General features: G+C 41.6%; 1 protein-coding gene and 1 long non-coding RNA gene across 2 annotated transcripts; one reads left to right on the top strand and one right to left on the bottom strand.

Moving 5' to 3' along the window:
• The first annotated feature begins 37 nt into the window (after positions 1 to 37).
• Positions 38 to 16,283, top strand: cfap221 (cilia and flagella associated protein 221). The gene is made up of 24 exons (XM_031558333.2): positions 38 to 149; positions 506 to 672; positions 833 to 933; positions 1,050 to 1,136; positions 1,263 to 1,358; positions 1,705 to 1,805; positions 2,813 to 2,916; positions 3,206 to 3,362; positions 5,252 to 5,360; positions 5,642 to 5,762; positions 6,005 to 6,113; positions 6,230 to 6,317; positions 6,966 to 7,055; positions 7,396 to 7,491; positions 7,761 to 7,857; positions 8,034 to 8,122; positions 8,298 to 8,360; positions 9,457 to 9,741; positions 10,098 to 10,262; positions 10,704 to 10,804; positions 11,846 to 11,941; positions 13,654 to 13,755; positions 14,108 to 14,173; positions 15,059 to 16,283. The coding sequence occupies exons 2-24, from the start codon at positions 543 to 545 to the stop codon at positions 15,180 to 15,182; spliced, it is 2,577 nt and encodes an 858-aa protein (XP_031414193.1). The 5' UTR covers positions 38 to 149; positions 506 to 542; the 3' UTR covers positions 15,183 to 16,283.
• Positions 3,290 to 6,936, bottom strand: LOC116218122. The gene is made up of 3 exons (XR_004162686.1): positions 6,709 to 6,936; positions 6,226 to 6,300; positions 3,290 to 3,373 (listed from the first exon to the last, which is right to left on the bottom strand). It is a non-coding gene; the product is annotated as an uncharacterized LOC116218122 (long non-coding RNA).
• Positions 16,284 to 16,290: the final 7 nt, after the last annotated feature.

Below are 16,290 nucleotides of genomic sequence, written 5' to 3'. Positions count from 1 at the left end.
TTTTGGGCCACCTCCGAGCAACACTATCACCATGGTGACGAGAGTGTTTGCAGGAGAAGTGCTGTAAAGAGATGTGTTTACAAATGTGTCGCTTGTTGTAGTGGAACACACGTTGTTGAAGCAAAACATCTGTAGCAAGACCGAATCAGGTGTGAAATATGTTCTTATTTTCTCATAAGCTGGCAAAGCTTGGTTAAAAGTGACTTCCTTAAAAGGCTAAAATTAGCTGTAAGTTGCTAAAAGCTTAATGCGAGCCACCTATCTATCTCTATAGAGCTAACGTAAGTATCGATAGATAGCTAGCTAGCTGGTTATATTGACGTTAAATGGATGGATGATGGTTAAATTCATAGTAAATTGAAGTTGTTGTCACAAAAGGGACACTTGTTAGGTAGTAACATTGACGTTAGCCAGCTTCCTTCACCGTAATTAGTATCATCCATGGCTTTCTATCTAAATTAGCCAAAACGTCATTCAAAGCTACATCTGTTGTTTCATTTGGTAGAAATGGAGTCTCTGAATGGATCATAGTTATTCTGAAGATGGACGTGGTACAGTCTGCCCCTGAAAGTTTCACCAGCACTTTTGGGAAGAAGACTCCGCTTCCTCTGCTCCAGCTGGTCGAGGAAGTCAGGAGGGATACAGATGTTCCTCATCATCTTTTGGAAACTAGTAAACCCATTCACCCTCTACAGAGACTAAAATTATGATCAATGAAAGATAAAGTAAAATAAACATAGGCTATAGCCTGTGCTTAGAGATTTTTAAGTGGGGTGGAGACATCACATTCTCTTCGAGTGTTGATTTTCCTGTTTTGTCTGTCATCACACAGAGATCTTTGCCAAACTCCAAAACAACAGTTTAATTCAAGCAGAGCCCTCAGAAGTACATTTTAGAGGATTTGAATTGGGGAAGGATTACAAGCAGCTGTTGGTAAATGGCCGTTTTCAATAAAAAAAATGCACGTAAAATTAGAATCCAGAAATATTGTCAACATATAGAACAAGTGGTATTTCTCAGTGCTGCAAGACTCTTTTCTCCCCTTGCAGAAACTCACCAACATATCCTCTGATGTCATCGACATTCATATTATTCCAACTCAGACAAAGTATTTTCAGACAGCGTACACAAAAAAGGTACTGTGATGTTCTATACTGCTATAGTAATGCCATCAGTGCTATCATATCTGTGGCACATGCATTGCTACTTTACAGAAATATGGTTTAGCATGTCCTCCCCACTCCATATCTTTTTTTTTTCAGCATCGTTTGGTTCCAGGGCTTTCCTATACAGTAAAGCTGAACTTCTTCCCTGATGAGTGGCGGTACTTTTATGACTGCATCCGCATTCACTGCAAGGTCATAATTCAACTCTTAGCTAAGGCTTTGTGAACTATCATTTATTTTTGTATTAAACACAGTTACATGTTAAGGCTAATTTTCTTTCTTTCTTTCTAAAATGTTCTGGTTATAGTGTTGATGGATTATCACATTTTCTACTTTTTGATCACTTTTTCAACCCTTTTTAAATCATGTAACCCTTAAAGCCATGTCATGTAAATTTGAATCAAAATGTTACTCTCATTAGTAATATAATGCTGTGTGTAGGTAGTTGATTTGAAATACAATACACTTGTAAGAAATCTCTGTTATTGTAGTGTAGATATAGACCTAATGCAGATAAGGATTTTTTTTTTTTTTTCAGAATGAAGAAAATATACTGGTACCTGTCCATGCCTATCCTGTGATTGATGACCTGGACATCCCATCACATATCAGCCTACCAGCTGTAGCACTGGGCCAGAGGTGAGGGACAGAAGGGACATTCATGCCTGCATCTGTGTGTGTGTGTGTGTGTGTGTGTGTGTTTTTGTGTGTGTGTGTGTGTGAGAGAGAAAGAGGTTGGAGGGTGACTTTGTGTATATACACAATTTGTCAGGCTGTGTTTTACGTTCCTCACAGCGTTTGTTTTATTTGACATGATTTAGTTAAGCGAAAGATTTGCCCAATCTATTGTGCTGGTTTAGAAAATCAAGGACCCCTTGTCTAGCATGATCTCATTATGCTAGGGCTCTATCTGATTTATTATGTAGTTTGTGAGGGGAAAGACAACACTGGCGTTCAGTGCCTCAAGATACGTATACTACTAGCCCTGCAGAGTAACCTGCTTAGTAATTTCACCTTTCTGGCATGAACCACACTGACCTGTTTCTACTCCGTGTGCACATTGTGTTTATGCAACACATTATGAAGGGCATTAGATGAATTGCCATCCTGTGTGAATCCTAATTTAAGCTACAGTAAAGCTTGGAGACCATGCTTTATTTTTATTATCCAGAGGAATTATAAATATATCGTTATTTCTTGTAGAGCTTCATGGGTGATGTTCCACACACAGGTTGTGAAAGACACACAGGCTACAGTTATGTTTCTTTTTCAAGTAACAGAGTGTGAACATCTCTCCTTAATAATATTTGGTTATGTCAGTGGTTCCATTGTTGTGTACGGTATGTTTTTTTTCTTTTGGGGATGAGGTGGAGAGCCTCCATTAAATACCAGCTGATTTCATGATGTAGATTTTGTTCAGGCCCAAATATTTAATTGTAAAATAATGTGCAAAGTGTTGCTGTTATGTTCTTTATGTAGAATATATATGATCTGCAACTGCAGAGAAGATGAAGCCGCATGGTTGCTGATAATGCTGTGTTTTTGTTTTGTGGTTTTGTCTTGTGATATTATGTATTTATCTTATGTTGTCTTGATTTTGTCTAGTATTATAAAGTTGTGTCTTTGTCTTTTGTGCTCTTCACCAGTTTAGACCATGTAATCCCCCTGAGCTGCAGCTGCCCAGTTGACTTTGAATTCCAGGTCTACTGTCTCCAGCCCAGTGAGGCTTTCTCCATACAACCATTCTCAGGTACAACAGCACATCATAGTTTAAAGATTATTTTTCTGTCTACTGTAGTATGAATGATGAGAGTACAACAGTAGTCACTCCATTTAGTGGGGGGGGGGGTCTTTTTAATTTTCCAACATTCCATCCCTGTCTTCCGAAACAGTATTTTACATTCAGTGCCTGTTTCATGCCTGTCCTGCAGTGTTGTATAGTTCATGCCTGCATCGTCACAGCTGAAATAGAATTGTAGTGTCAATATGATTGCATCTCTGTGTTTGTGTGTGTGTGTGTGTGTGTGTGTTTACTGCAGGAGTCATCCCAGCCAGAGGCGTCGCCGAGGTGACGGTGACATTCACGCCTTTCCAGTATGGCACGGCCCAGGTCACCATCCAGCTGGTCATCTCCCAGTTTAACTCCAGACCCTACGTGTGCACCCTTAGCGGCCGCTGTCCCAACCTGGCTCTCAGGTACCGAGGGTCTGTATGTTGAGGAAGATGTCATTACAAAATGGAGCCTCCTTACCCTCGTGCCATAAAAACAATATTCCATATAAAGTTATGGGCAGCCTGTAGTCTGTAAACTGTTTTGATGAGGGATCCTCATGTGACACTGTCCACCTGTCTCCAGTAAAACAGGGTGGGCGCTGTACAGCTGGCTGAGATCATTTGTAATAGGCTAAGCCAAGACAAAAGCTGTTGAGTTGAGTTGGGTGTAGCGAGAATGTGAAGAAAAGTGTTTACTGGACATCAGAATGTTTACAGAGCTTATGTGCTTCTAGATTGTTACACATAGCATATGTCCACATGTGACCTCAAAATTAGTTCCTCTTATGTGACAAACCACTGTCACTGTCAGTGTTTGCTGTAAACTCTGGACAAACAGGGCAAAGCAGTGGCTGGCGTCTGATGCGAAACAAAGGCGAGGTGCTTAAAATGCTGCTGTTCCTTCGAAAAGCCAACATGGACAGTGATTAAGTGCAACGCAAACAACGTCAGAGATTGGAAGATAATCAATCTCTCGAAAGCACATATGTGTATGACGTTGCATAAGGTCCAGATTGTTGAAATGACGTGAGGAAAGAATTATGCACAGTTAATATGCTGAGGACGTCAAGTTTCTTAACAGAATGTATTCATAGCATTATGTATTCTGAATAGATGGTTGGCTCTTATTGGCAGTTTGTGTTTATTTAAAATAGAACTTGAAATACTAGCAAAATATGGCTGGTACCAGACTCCTTTTCCTACACTTCTTCAAAAACCATGGTTGAGTGAAGAGATAACTAAATCAATATAATCTGCATTACTTTAGAAACATTTATGTAATATCTGTGGAGACTATTTTTGGAATCAGTTCACCTCCAGATAACTGGATATACTGTATGTCTAGGACAACACAATATGGAAATAAAAGCATAGCAATCAGAATTGATCTTTTAAATTAATTTTCTTGTGACATGAGCATAAACCTCCTTAACACGTCAAGATATCCTATTTTTGCTCCCAATGATTTCATGATGACGTAAATTCAGTAAAACTAAAAATTGCCAATTAAACATTGTTGCCAGTACAGACCTCCTTCCCATGAGAACATTTCAAGCCATCATGATGAATGATCCATTGTAATGAGGAAAGGCCTGGTCTACTTCCTCACGGCAGCCCAAGAGGAAAGTTAATGTGTTACCCAGGAGTTCACTATTAACTGATATCAAAGTGACACTCATGCATGGAAACCTAAAAATCCCAGACCTGTTTTTTCTTTTTCTTTTTTTTTTTCAAACAGTAGTTTAGGTTGCCCTCATAAATGTTTTCGGTGTGCAGGGTACAGCGGCCAGGTAAACGGGGGTATGTTTTATAGATGAAAGAGATTTATTGATTATTTGAGTCAAATACACAGGTAGCGTCACTCTTGGTGCTTTATCTCAGCGGTTTAAGCTGCGAAATGGCCAATAAAGGTTGATGAACAATAAACTGCTGCCATTGAAAGGAATCTTATTATGTTTGTTGTACAATGATGAGGGACTGTTTTATTTTAGTGTTCTTTTAGTGTCAATGGGAAGTGGTTGCTTTAATACAAAAGGCACGTTTTGCTTTGAGGCTGTTTATGAAAACAGAATTCATGGCAATGTAAGATAGTATGTATATCATCGTTCACTGTGTATTGTACTCCAAGTGAAAATGGCCTTTCTGTTGAAATTCAAAACCGTATTGCACATGTAAATTGTATTTGTAACAGTACTGATTTCCATACCGTGTGGTTTGGTAAAGAGAAATGAGAAGCACAGTTTATTTGTGAGATTTGAGTGTTGAATCATAGTTATAGTTCAAATGAAGATCTTGTATATCTGTTGCCTCAGTAAACAGATTCATGATGAGAAGCAACCAAAAGGTCAGAAAGGGCCCACGTCTTTATCGAAGGCCACTAAGCCTAAGCTTCGGGCGACCCGTCCCCAGGTGAAAATTAAGGTACGCATCTCTAACTAAATTATAGACGTGTATGTTGTATATACTGTATGCGTATTTTCCTCCGTGCAAATTCGTTAAAGAGCAGCAGCATGACATCGCCTGGATGTTTTGGTGTATAGTGGATTGGGTACAGTGTTTTGGATCTAATATCTGTATTTGCTCACTACTAGAGTTAGAAAGTATATCTACCATGGATAATTATTTGAATTAGTGTATGAGTTTTGTACAAAAACATTTGTATTTGTTGTATTTTAATAATTTGCATGTTAAATCCTATTTAGGAACAGAAGAAACCCCAGGCTCCATGTCAGAAGACCCCGATAGATGTCCGCACGCCTGCAGGAGTGGCCAAGCTGCTCATGAAGCCGCTAGACAAACTGAGCGCCAAGGAGCTCCGGGACGGTAGAACTTCTCCAGATGTGTCTTTCAGTAGAAAGGAATTCCGTGATTGTTATAGTGGGCTTGTTGTATTCTAATCCAATCATTTATTACCTCAAGTTGTATGTGACATTGGATTTCATATGTGTAATGTGAATAGGAAACTATTGCTAAAGAGGTAACGTACTTTAGAAAAGTTTAGGTATGCTTGACATGTCACACCTTTCCTACATTAAGTTGTTAGTTACAGTGGCCTTGTTTTCCAGCCATGTCTTATACGAGAATGGAGCACAAGAGCAGACAGGTGAGAGAGGCCATCTTTGAGAACCAAGTCAGACAGGATGTCCAGGAGGAAAGAGCCAATCGTCTGAGATGGTTTGTGGATGACACTCAACAACTCATTCATAAATCATGATGATTCTTTCATATCAGAATGATTACAATGCATTACTGTCATAGTGTTTGGTAATACAAATGGCATACTTACACAGGCAAGTTCATCTAGGGAAGGATCCACTCTCGGTAGAGGCCAGGGTAAAGATTTTGGAGGAGAGGAAGTTTGCTGATAACGTATACAAGGTAAACCAAAAAAAGAAGTTATTACTTTTCTCTTCAAAAAGAAGCCCCTTCTCTTGTGTGGTGATTCAGCTCTGTCTCAACGTAAAAGGCTCACTTTCTTGCACAAACCATATCTGTGGGTGATTCTTGCTAGCCTACGGAAAACCGTTAGTGATAGCCACAGTTGCGTTGATGTCAACCATCCGGTCTGGACTGTGTTTTCAGATAAGTTTTATCTCAGTTTGAGTTTTTTTTTTTCATGAATGATTTATGTGCTTTGAATCCTGTGCTTGTGTCTCCCCTGTCTGTTTATTTCCTCTGAAGATCTCTCAATTCTTGCGAACGGTGCATTGTTTTGTGTGGTCATTGCGCAAGCCGGCAGACATTTGCCAGGGCCGTCGTGGACACTCACCAGCACTTCCTCCCGTGTGTCCTGTTCTCTTTCTGTTTATGTTCTTCATTTACTCACTTCATGTTTTATGAGAAGCCATTCGTTGCTTCGCTGTCGAACAAACTCCTCGTGAGGACACTTGCCGGCTGCGGAATCCTGGGGTGCAGCCAATCCCTTTCGTAAAAAATAATGTCCGTGGTGTCTTGTCCTTAGCCGCGCTCGATATGCCTTTGACCCGTGGCACGCATTTACAGCTGTGTCTCTGTCCCGCTGTCTAGATCAAGAGGGGAGAGCTGGAGGACCCGGAGGACTTCAGCAGAGCCCAGACCAATGTCTCTACGAGGCGGGCAGTTCGCTGCTCAGGCCAGGTAGAGATAGAGTGTTTTGTCTCGGTCGCCACGCCACTTATATCTGTCCCCTAATCAATGACAGTCTAACCATACGTAGAGTTGTTCTGATGATCAAAGAAATGACAAGCTGTACAATTCTACGACTCTTGAGCCCAATCTAGTCCTAATGCTAACCTCTCTGATAGCATTTTAGATCATGTATGTGCTGCCAGTTCACATGATAAGGGAATTTGAACATGAATTTATGTAGAACGAGTTGAGTATTGCATGAGTCACTCTTTGGAATAGGAATAAAATGTATGGCTGTTGTACTGTGATACCACAGACTACTAAAATATATATATGTTCCTCATTCCAGTTACCAGACTGTGTTCCCAAATTCCACACATTCTTTGGGAGCCCTCTTGAGATCAGGCAGCGAGCTCTCAGAACTTTCCAGCAAGCAGCTCGTAAGGTATGCGCATACTAGGCTAAACATTCCCATTTCCAAATCAGACACTGCAGTTCTGCATTGTTTGAGGATTTGTAAATCATTGTATAGAGGGGGATTTCATTGGAAGAAAATGTATTTATGAAAATGTAAATGAAGAAATGAATGAAACACCAGACCTAGATTCCTCTTTAAATTCATCCAGTCTAGTCTAAGTCAAAGGATCCATTCATTTGGTAAGCTAGATTTGCACAGGTATGAATGTGTAGTATCATTGTTTTCCATACTTTCAGGTTGTCCTACGTTGCAGAATGGACAGAAGGCTCTCCTCTATAAGGCAACCCACAGAGAATGTAGAAAACCCATCCAAAGTATCACTCAATCTCAACGGTAACCTCAAGACAAGGCCACCCTTGCTTGCCAGTTATTTTACCTTTGCAGAGTAAATTGGAAGGAGAGGATTAGAAGCCTCCGGAAACTAGTTTGGGAACTGGGAACTGATCAGAGAATATCACTTACAGTAGCTTTAAGTTCTCAGTCGCTTGTATGGTTTGGATTTGTCTCAGAAATGGACGATGAATCCAATCCTGTGATAACAGCCGACACGGACAGGCCAGCCTCTGCTCCAGGGGACCAGCAGACCACAGATGAAGTTGTAAGTGCTAATGCAAAATCAGATGTCATCGCAAAGCCATTCAAAAGATGAATGTGAGATCAAGTTACAGTTCATGTTCATGTTGATCTAATTTGGATTATCCTTCATCAATGTAATTTGCATCATTGACATGACTTTCTGAAAAACCATTCTGTGGTTATGTAATCTTTTACAGGATGCGGGCTCACAGGGGCCACTTCCTGTAAAGCCATCAGAGGTTATTACCGTCGAACCAAAGGTATCACCTCATCACCAAACCTGTCTGTGTGTACCTTGCATGCATTAAGTTCAGATAGCAACTAGCAGTTGATTGGTGAAAGCGATAGGTGATGACATATGACACGTCCTCCTCACAACTTTCTCTCAGACAAGTTACATTAGGGGCCGGTATTAACAAAATCCCAAAATTTGAATCTTATGCCAGCCTGCAGCACTGAAGCCTGGCTTGGTGTGACTGTTTATAACTTCATAATAGAGGATTTTAAACAGCTGGCGGTCACGTCGCTCACGGATAACCATAGTATCCCTTGAGCTTCTGAGACCGGCCGGGCCACAGAGCACATCTGTGTGGGATCCAGCAAGGCGCGCTCAGACAGTTAAGTCAGCTATCTTTAGTTCGCCATGTTTAGGCAATTCACTTTCCCATCGGTGACAGCCATAAATATCCATCCCTGCCGAGTTCAAGGTCCCCACTGTAATGACCTTTGCATAAACACAACTCATTTTAAAGAGCCGTCTTCCGTCTCTGTCTCGTATGGTCACGGTCGACGTGGCTCTTAGCTACCAGAGAGCAGAGCGCCACCGCTTGAAACGCCTGTCCTCAGTAGCAGGCACGCAAAGATGAGCAGGGATGAGGTTTTTATGTCACGCTTAGCCGCCCACCGCTGTGTAAACACGACGTAAAAAGGCAATTGTGCATCGTGAAAGTTGATATCTCTCGTTTGCTCCCCACTTTCCCCAGTTAAGTGTTACTATGGTCTGATCCCCGCTGTACTGAACTCTGCTGAGTTTGGGCCTTGAGAGCTCGCTGTCACTTGTTGAGTAGATAGACTGTTGTTGTTGTTAAATGTCCCTAACAGTCCCTAAGTGGTCGATTATGATAATTTATTTGTTATGATATGACTGCTGAAGAGTTATCCAATGCTGCAGACGTGCCTAATAGAGAGCAATTTGAGCCTACGCTTAAAATGTCCCTTGTAGTGAAAGTGTAGATGTTTTTCTGTACATTCTACCAGCTGTCCATCAATATGAAATCAAAACAAAAGTAACTGAAACCAAAGGTACTTGATTATGAAGTTTCCAACACGTCCAAAGTTGCGCCCATCTTCCCACAGGAGGAGCTGCAGCCTCCTGCGCCCAAACGGCCCTCTTCCTGTCCAGAGCCTCATGCTGAGGAGGAGTTGGAGAAAGAGAGGAAGAGGCAAGAGGAGGAGAAGAGGAGGAGGCGGGAGGAGAGGAAGAGACGCCAGAAGAGGAGAGAGAGGAAGAGAGAAGAGGAAAAGAGAGAGAAGAGGAATGAGGAAGGGATGAGTGAAGCCATGGCTAAGATTATCCATTTGTCCTTCAGTGCCCCTGGTGCCCTGATGGAACCGCCTCCAGCTCACCCCCTCAGGATCTTTGTAAGGAATATGAGCACCTTATCACAGACATTCAGCACTAACAGTAGCAGTAGCACACAAACAGTAGTGTGTTTGGAATTTCCTTTATGTGTGTTGGCTTGGCTTGCTAAACCTCTGGTGTGTCTAATTATTTTAATTTTATTTAATGACAGTTAATACAGTTTCATTATGATCTGAGAAGTGAACCATTGTCAATCTAATACCAACTGCTTTTAATTTATTTGACGATGAATCTACCGTAAATATTTTAAAGCTTCACTCACTGGATCATACCCTATTCAGCACTAGGGTTTATATGCACTGCTAACACATCCTTGTTCATGTAGAGACACTGTGCCCCTCTCTCCCTTGTGTAGAACCCCTGCCCTGGTCTCAATGCCTACAGGCCCAGCCTGAGCTACTTGGAGTGTGACTTGGAGTTCCACCTCTGCCCCCTGCCCAGGTACACCATCTCCAAGGGCAACCACATGATGAACAGTGGGAAATCAGTGGGAAATCAGAAGAAGTTTCTGGATCGGACGGTGAGTTGCTCTCACAGTCGTAAATCGTGAAATCCAGAGGCAATAAAATCGCTATAGTAACAGAGATGATTGTGACTTGATAGGGTTTCAATGATCATTCAATGATATTTCAATGATTCAAAATTAGCCATAAGAGTACGTATTAAGCTTTTCTTTTCACCAGATCAGTTCAGTTCAAACTTCACTTTGCTGAAGTCAGTCGAGTTTCATTCAATTTAATTCATTTCTGTTCAGGTTTGATTGTATTGTGGTATTACAAATGAGTCATTGTCTCAAATGCCCTCCCAGAATCTCCCCTAAAAGAGCAGGGCTATATAATACATGAAATTGGAATACATGCAATACATTTGTATTCGACAGCACTTGACTCACATTTTTAGTGTGACTCACATTTTTACTATGGTTTGTCATTTTGGAGATGTTTTTTTTGTTTAATCATAGGATGTTATCTGTGGGGTCATGACCTGGAAGAAGTTCACTGGAACAGCCGTGTCCATCCTGTCCAGCACCTCGACCCTCACCAGCAACTGGGCCCCTCAAATGTAAGCCCATCTACCTGAGAGCAGGGACGTGCACAGGAATTTTGAAGGGCAGTTGCTCTGCCCTGGAAAAATGGGCAACACGTAAATTTTTGTCACCGCCGCCGCCACGCCCCCGTCCCCTGGACGCATATTTTGCCTATATAACTTAAAAGTCTCACCAACTGCCGCCGCCACGCCCCCGTCCCCTGGACGCATATTTTGCCTATATCACTTGAAACTCTCACTGACCGCCGCCCCGTCCCCTGGACGCTTATTCCGCGATTATTTTATCTAGGCCTACATGAAGTTCTGCAGCCGTAATACTATTTAAAAAAATATATATATTTCCTTCGGAGGGGCAACTTCAGTCGAGGAGGGCAAACGGGCAAACCTTAGCCCCCTCCTCTGCACGTCCCTGCCTGAGAGTAAAAGCCAGTGTGAACCACTACATGTAAACTGATAGGGAAATATGAAACTCTGACTTTAATCAAGGATGTATGTGTGTTAAACATAAACAACCAAAGTTGTCAAAATATGAAACTTCCTTCAAGGTGTTGTCTTTGCTTATACTGCTACCACTCTTACCATGTTGTGGTCCTGCCCAGTGTTACTATACACAATAAATCCTCTCGAACTGTTAGAGGAAGGCAGTAGCAGGATTCCCCATGGCTTTGTGTCCCAGGAAGCAGAGATGTGCATGTGCAATTGTCCCACTTGTGAAGTGCTTTGAATAGAAGCAACTGCTGAAAGGGTAAGATTAAAGTGCTTCTCTTAGACCAAAGAGGCTGTCACTGGAGGACTTGTGAAAGACCAAAGGTCACCTGTACATCACTCTCTGTTATGAATCATTGCTCCAAAAAGAATGAAGGATATACCGTATCTGCAGGTGCAGCAATCTGTGTGTACCTGTAAGCTCATCCATGACATACAGCAGGGTTATCATGACAGGTTGTTCACAGGTTGGCTGCCATCTCAGTATATGGTGAGGTTACGTAGGTTGCACTGTTTACTGCCTGTTATCTGAGGAAAGTCGTTGAGAGCATGTTTGTTTCCCTCTGTCAGGTCTGACCCCTTGAATGCCGCCCTGTTGTCCCCCCAAGCGCCGTCACCTCTAAGCAACCTTCCTGAGGAGATAAGGGAAGAGGTTCAGGATGGACAGTAAGCACAAACCCTAGTGTCATATTCAGTAAATGATTGTTGACTGTTGATATTGTATTGTTGATTGTTCTAATGACTGTTGTCATAAGCGTGTGTGTGTGTGTGTGTGTGTGTGTGTGTGTGTGTGTGTGTGTGTGTGTGTGTGTGTGTGTGTGTGTGTGTGTGTGTGTGTGTGTGAGTTATGCATTGTGGGTCAAATCGAAAATTGTCTCCTGCATTCCCAATCTTATATATCATGTGGTTGTTTTCATGTTTTCAGTGTTTCATGTTGTGGTTAGAAATGTCCTTGATATCATTAACAAATCATTGGTCTCAGGAGTTGTACCAACATTTTTTAATCATGCAGTGGTGCAGCCTTTGCAAAAAAAAGGCCTAACCTGGATCTAGATTTCCCTTCTAATCCCCTCTCTATCTCTAAGCCTCCATTTTTTTTATCAAAATACTTTACAAGATTATCTGAACCAAGAATAGGATCCTTTAAATGTACCAATCTGGGTTTCTGCAATGCACAGCACTGGGTCTGTCCTCTTGAAAGTTACAAACGATCTGCTGCTCACTGCTGACTCAAAGGGCTGTTCAGTTGTATTAGGGTAAGGGGGAAAGCACTTGAGTGGTTTTCCTCTTATTTATCTGATACGCCCTTTGTGGTCAGTTCTGGTGGTTTACTCTCGAATGCTGCCCCCCTAACTTGTGGAGTTACCCAGGGTTACATTTTAGGCCCTCTTCTGTTCTTATTGTATTTATGGCCCCTTGGCCAGATTTTCAGGAAATATGGGATTTCCTATCATTGCTATCTATTTCCCTCTGTACATGACAGCCTGAAAGCTATTTTTGACTGCCTAGCGGATATTAAGTTATGGATGGGCAGTAGCATCCTGAAATGTAATGAAAGTAATACAGAAGTTATTATCGTTGGTTCCCCTGCTGCCAGGACAGACATTAGCACTGTGCTTGGTCCTCTCGCACCATACCAAAAGCCTTGGGGTGTTCTTTGACAGAATAAAAATTTGACAGACAAATAAATTCTGTGGTTAGTGGTTCATTGCATCAACTGAGAACAATAGCTAAAGTGTGAAATGTCCTGTTCCCAAAAGATTGTGAATAGGTGGTCCACGCTATTATATCTTCCAGATTGGACTGTTGTTATACATTATGTTCAGGCATTAGACAGTTCATCACCTCATAAACTGCAATTCATCCACAATGCGGCAGCTAGACTTTTAACAATGACCAAAAAGTTTGATTACACCTGTTTTAGCTACACTACATTGGCTCCCAGTAAAGTTTAATCGATTTTAAGATTGTATTGTTTGTTTTTAAGGCTGTGAATGGTCTAGCTCCATCTTATATTTCAAATGTAGTGTCTAATCTAAATCTAATCTAATATTGACCCCTTATGCTCTGCCCTGTGCCCTCAGATCCTCTTATGAACTTTTAGATCTAAGTTAAATCTATTTTATCACTTTAGTACAACTCCTAAATAAGTTATACAATATAATAAATATGCTATACACATACATTTTACTTTTCTATTCTGAATTACTTTAAACCCTATAGATTGCAAGCACATTAATAGACTTTTGAAACACCTCAGGTGCCTCTTCATCTCTGTGCATGTGTGTGTGTGTGTGTGTGTGTGGTGAATGTGTATGAGTGTATGTGTGTGTATGAGTGAACGCATTATCTTTCATTTTCTAATGCTGTGTGTCCAGAGCCGATGGGGAAGAGGTCACCCTCACTCCAGAGATGGTGCAAGCCCAGTTTCCCTTCCCGGGAAGCCATGACACCGCTGAAAAGGCTGCCAAAGCCGACAGGTAGGCCCTGGTGCCACCAGTAGGGGGAGACACTGATTATGCATGGATCATGAGTTCACTTCCTGTAGAGGACCACTGTTGCTAAAGTAAACTGAATTCTACTGTGAGATGCTTAGTATGGATTTTGAAAGGCAAGACATGTAGGTGTGGCAAGTGTTTCTGTCAGAAGTAATCATTGACTTGGTCTAGGAATATGGAGCACTTTTGTTTCGGACAAAATCAAGTGCGTCCAATTAACCTTTTGTTACCGTTCCTTGCATTAAAAAGACAACATAAAAAGCATGGTAACAGTTTTATGTGAGTTTAAGTGGTAGTTTATTTTTACAACTGGGCTGTTGCTCTCTTCTCACAGCTGTCAAAGCCAGTACAGGAGCCCACACACAATGCCGTCTCACAGTTCCACAGGGTCAATATCCAGGTGAGTCGTGCTGTGCATCGACACCCATGATGCACTGCGCCAAACTTTTATGAACTCAAGGTTTTTATGAAGACCATCACTCCAGTTCATGGTCTATTGCAAATCTAATAGGCCTCTATAACAACTTCAGCTGGCTGCTCACTAGTGCTGCTCCGATGCTTTGAAGGCCTTGCCACAAGCTATAAACAAAAACCTGAATAGCTTTCTTCCACAAAAACAAAAAGCTGTCCTTTCCCATAAAACTCTGAGAACATGTCTGTGTAAGCTGGCTTGGTAAAGCTTTGTTTCTGAGAGACAGTGGCTTTTTATCAGTCAATTAGCTTAAAAGCATCAGCTGCATGACTAATAAAGAGTACTTTCCTCTCCCTGCTGTCTATAAAAGTGAAATTGATCAGATTAGAGATTAGTTGAAAAACAGAATGAGCTACCACATGAATACATGTTTTGCCACATAACACTTGCCATATGACTTGACTGAAAAAAAAAGTATGTCTGTTTACCCGTGTGTGTGTGTGTGTGTCTGTGTGTGTGTCTGTGTGTGTGTGTGTGTGTGTGTGTGTGTGTGTGTGTGTGTGTATGTTTGTGTGTGTGTGTGTGTGTGTGTGTGTGTGTGTGTGTGTGTGTGTGTGTGTGTGTGTGTGTGTGTGTGGTAAGATCACATCCTCAGGTTTTCAGTCTTGTGTGTTCATTTGTAAAACAGTGACTCTGTAGATTTTGAAAAGCTTGTAGACTAGACTAGTCAAAAATAAGACGCACTTTTAAGTTTAAGCCAACAAGAATCTTTGCATATAATCTATATTTACCGCCAGTAGTCATCTTCACGTGACTTGTGTTTTGAAAGAATGTTCTATCCTATGGCTGAATCACTGTGCTGTGTGTTGGCAGAGAAATGAGGGAGCAGCTGCTGTGTTGGTCCGCACGGGGTCAGTCCCACAGACTGGGCCTGAAGGTGTGGTCCCGCCTCAGTCACCTCCAGGCCAAGAACACCTCCACTGCCTCAGATGATTAATAGCCTTGCTTTGCCTTTAGTGTGCGTCCCCCGACTGGAGCAGATGCTGGAAGCACCACATTAAATTAAATTTGGTTTTGTAAAGATGCTCACTTGGGCTATTCGTAATACAAATTTTCCACACAAGAGTTTGAACATCATTTCCAGGGGTAGGGGGGGATTAATAGTAGTTTTAGGGAGTCAACTTGCTCTCATATGCACATAATGGCACCCATACTGATAGGCCTTGTTACTTCATAAGAGACATTCCTCATCTTGTATGTGTTTACTGTTTAACTGACCTAACTACCTCACACAATGAGGGGCAGGTATTTGCATGATAAGGTTTCTTTGTGTGTTATTATGGGATAGCCTGTCCAAATTATGAGCTGTTCATTAGACACTAAGCTACCCTTTGTTCGGTACTGCAGTTTGAAACTCATTAAGCCAGTGTGCTCAGTTTTGCCAACTTGAAATGAAAGTCAATATGAATAGTAAATATAATGTAAATATGAATATCCTTACAGATGCCCCCCCCCCCAGAATGAAAATATTATTACTCCACTTCTGTTTGTCTATAGCCATGGTTAGCATGGTTAAAGATTACATTAAATTTCACTTAAAGATTTCCATGCTGTGTCATCCATTAAAATCATTCAAATTATTATCATTCATCATGCAAAAATGTCAATGCATGTACCATCTCCATGAGTGGTTCAAAAATTCCAGTTTAGAACACACCTCTTCATTGTTTACCGAATCTTTAAATGAGGAATCCTTGGAAAACAGCCTTTGCCTTTGTGGATTCTAAAAATACACACACCGTCTCCCCCTGACCCACACTAACACTTCGATGACATCACGTACTAGTGACAAAGACTACAGTACATAAATACGGAGAAGTGTCTAGGTCCATAGGGCATGCACACTTTCACACGTTCACACTCTCTAACACGCATAGCCCGCACGCATAGCACACTGTACAGTCGCATTCCCTGTCTTGATGCATTGATTGGACAGGTGCTCCACCCTGTGGTGACCATGTGTATTTGTATTTATTGCTCTCAAGTTCCAAGTGTTTAGACCTGAGGCAGTACTGCATCTGCCCTAAAAAAAATAAAATACAAAA

The sequence above is a fragment of the Clupea harengus genome, chromosome 21 (genome assembly GCF_900700415.2).
Source record: "Clupea harengus chromosome 21, Ch_v2.0.2, whole genome shotgun sequence".
NCBI lineage: Eukaryota > Metazoa > Chordata > Actinopteri > Clupeiformes > Clupeidae > Clupea > Clupea harengus.
This window is presented reverse-complemented; position numbering and strand designations above follow the sequence as displayed.

Bases quoted from the DNA above. Each gene is read 5' to 3' on its own strand.
- cfap221 (XM_031558333.2), top strand. From the start codon at position 543: ATGGACGTGGTACAGTCTGCCCCTGAAAGTTTCACCAGCACTTTTGGG. The intron at 1,359-1,704 runs GTCATAATTCAA...TTTTTTTTTCAG, and splicing joins GCATCCGCATTCACTGCAAG to AATGAAGAAAATATACTGGT. The intron at 6,318-6,965 runs GTAAACCAAAAA...CCCGCTGTCTAG, and splicing joins TTGCTGATAACGTATACAAG to ATCAAGAGGGGAGAGCTGGA.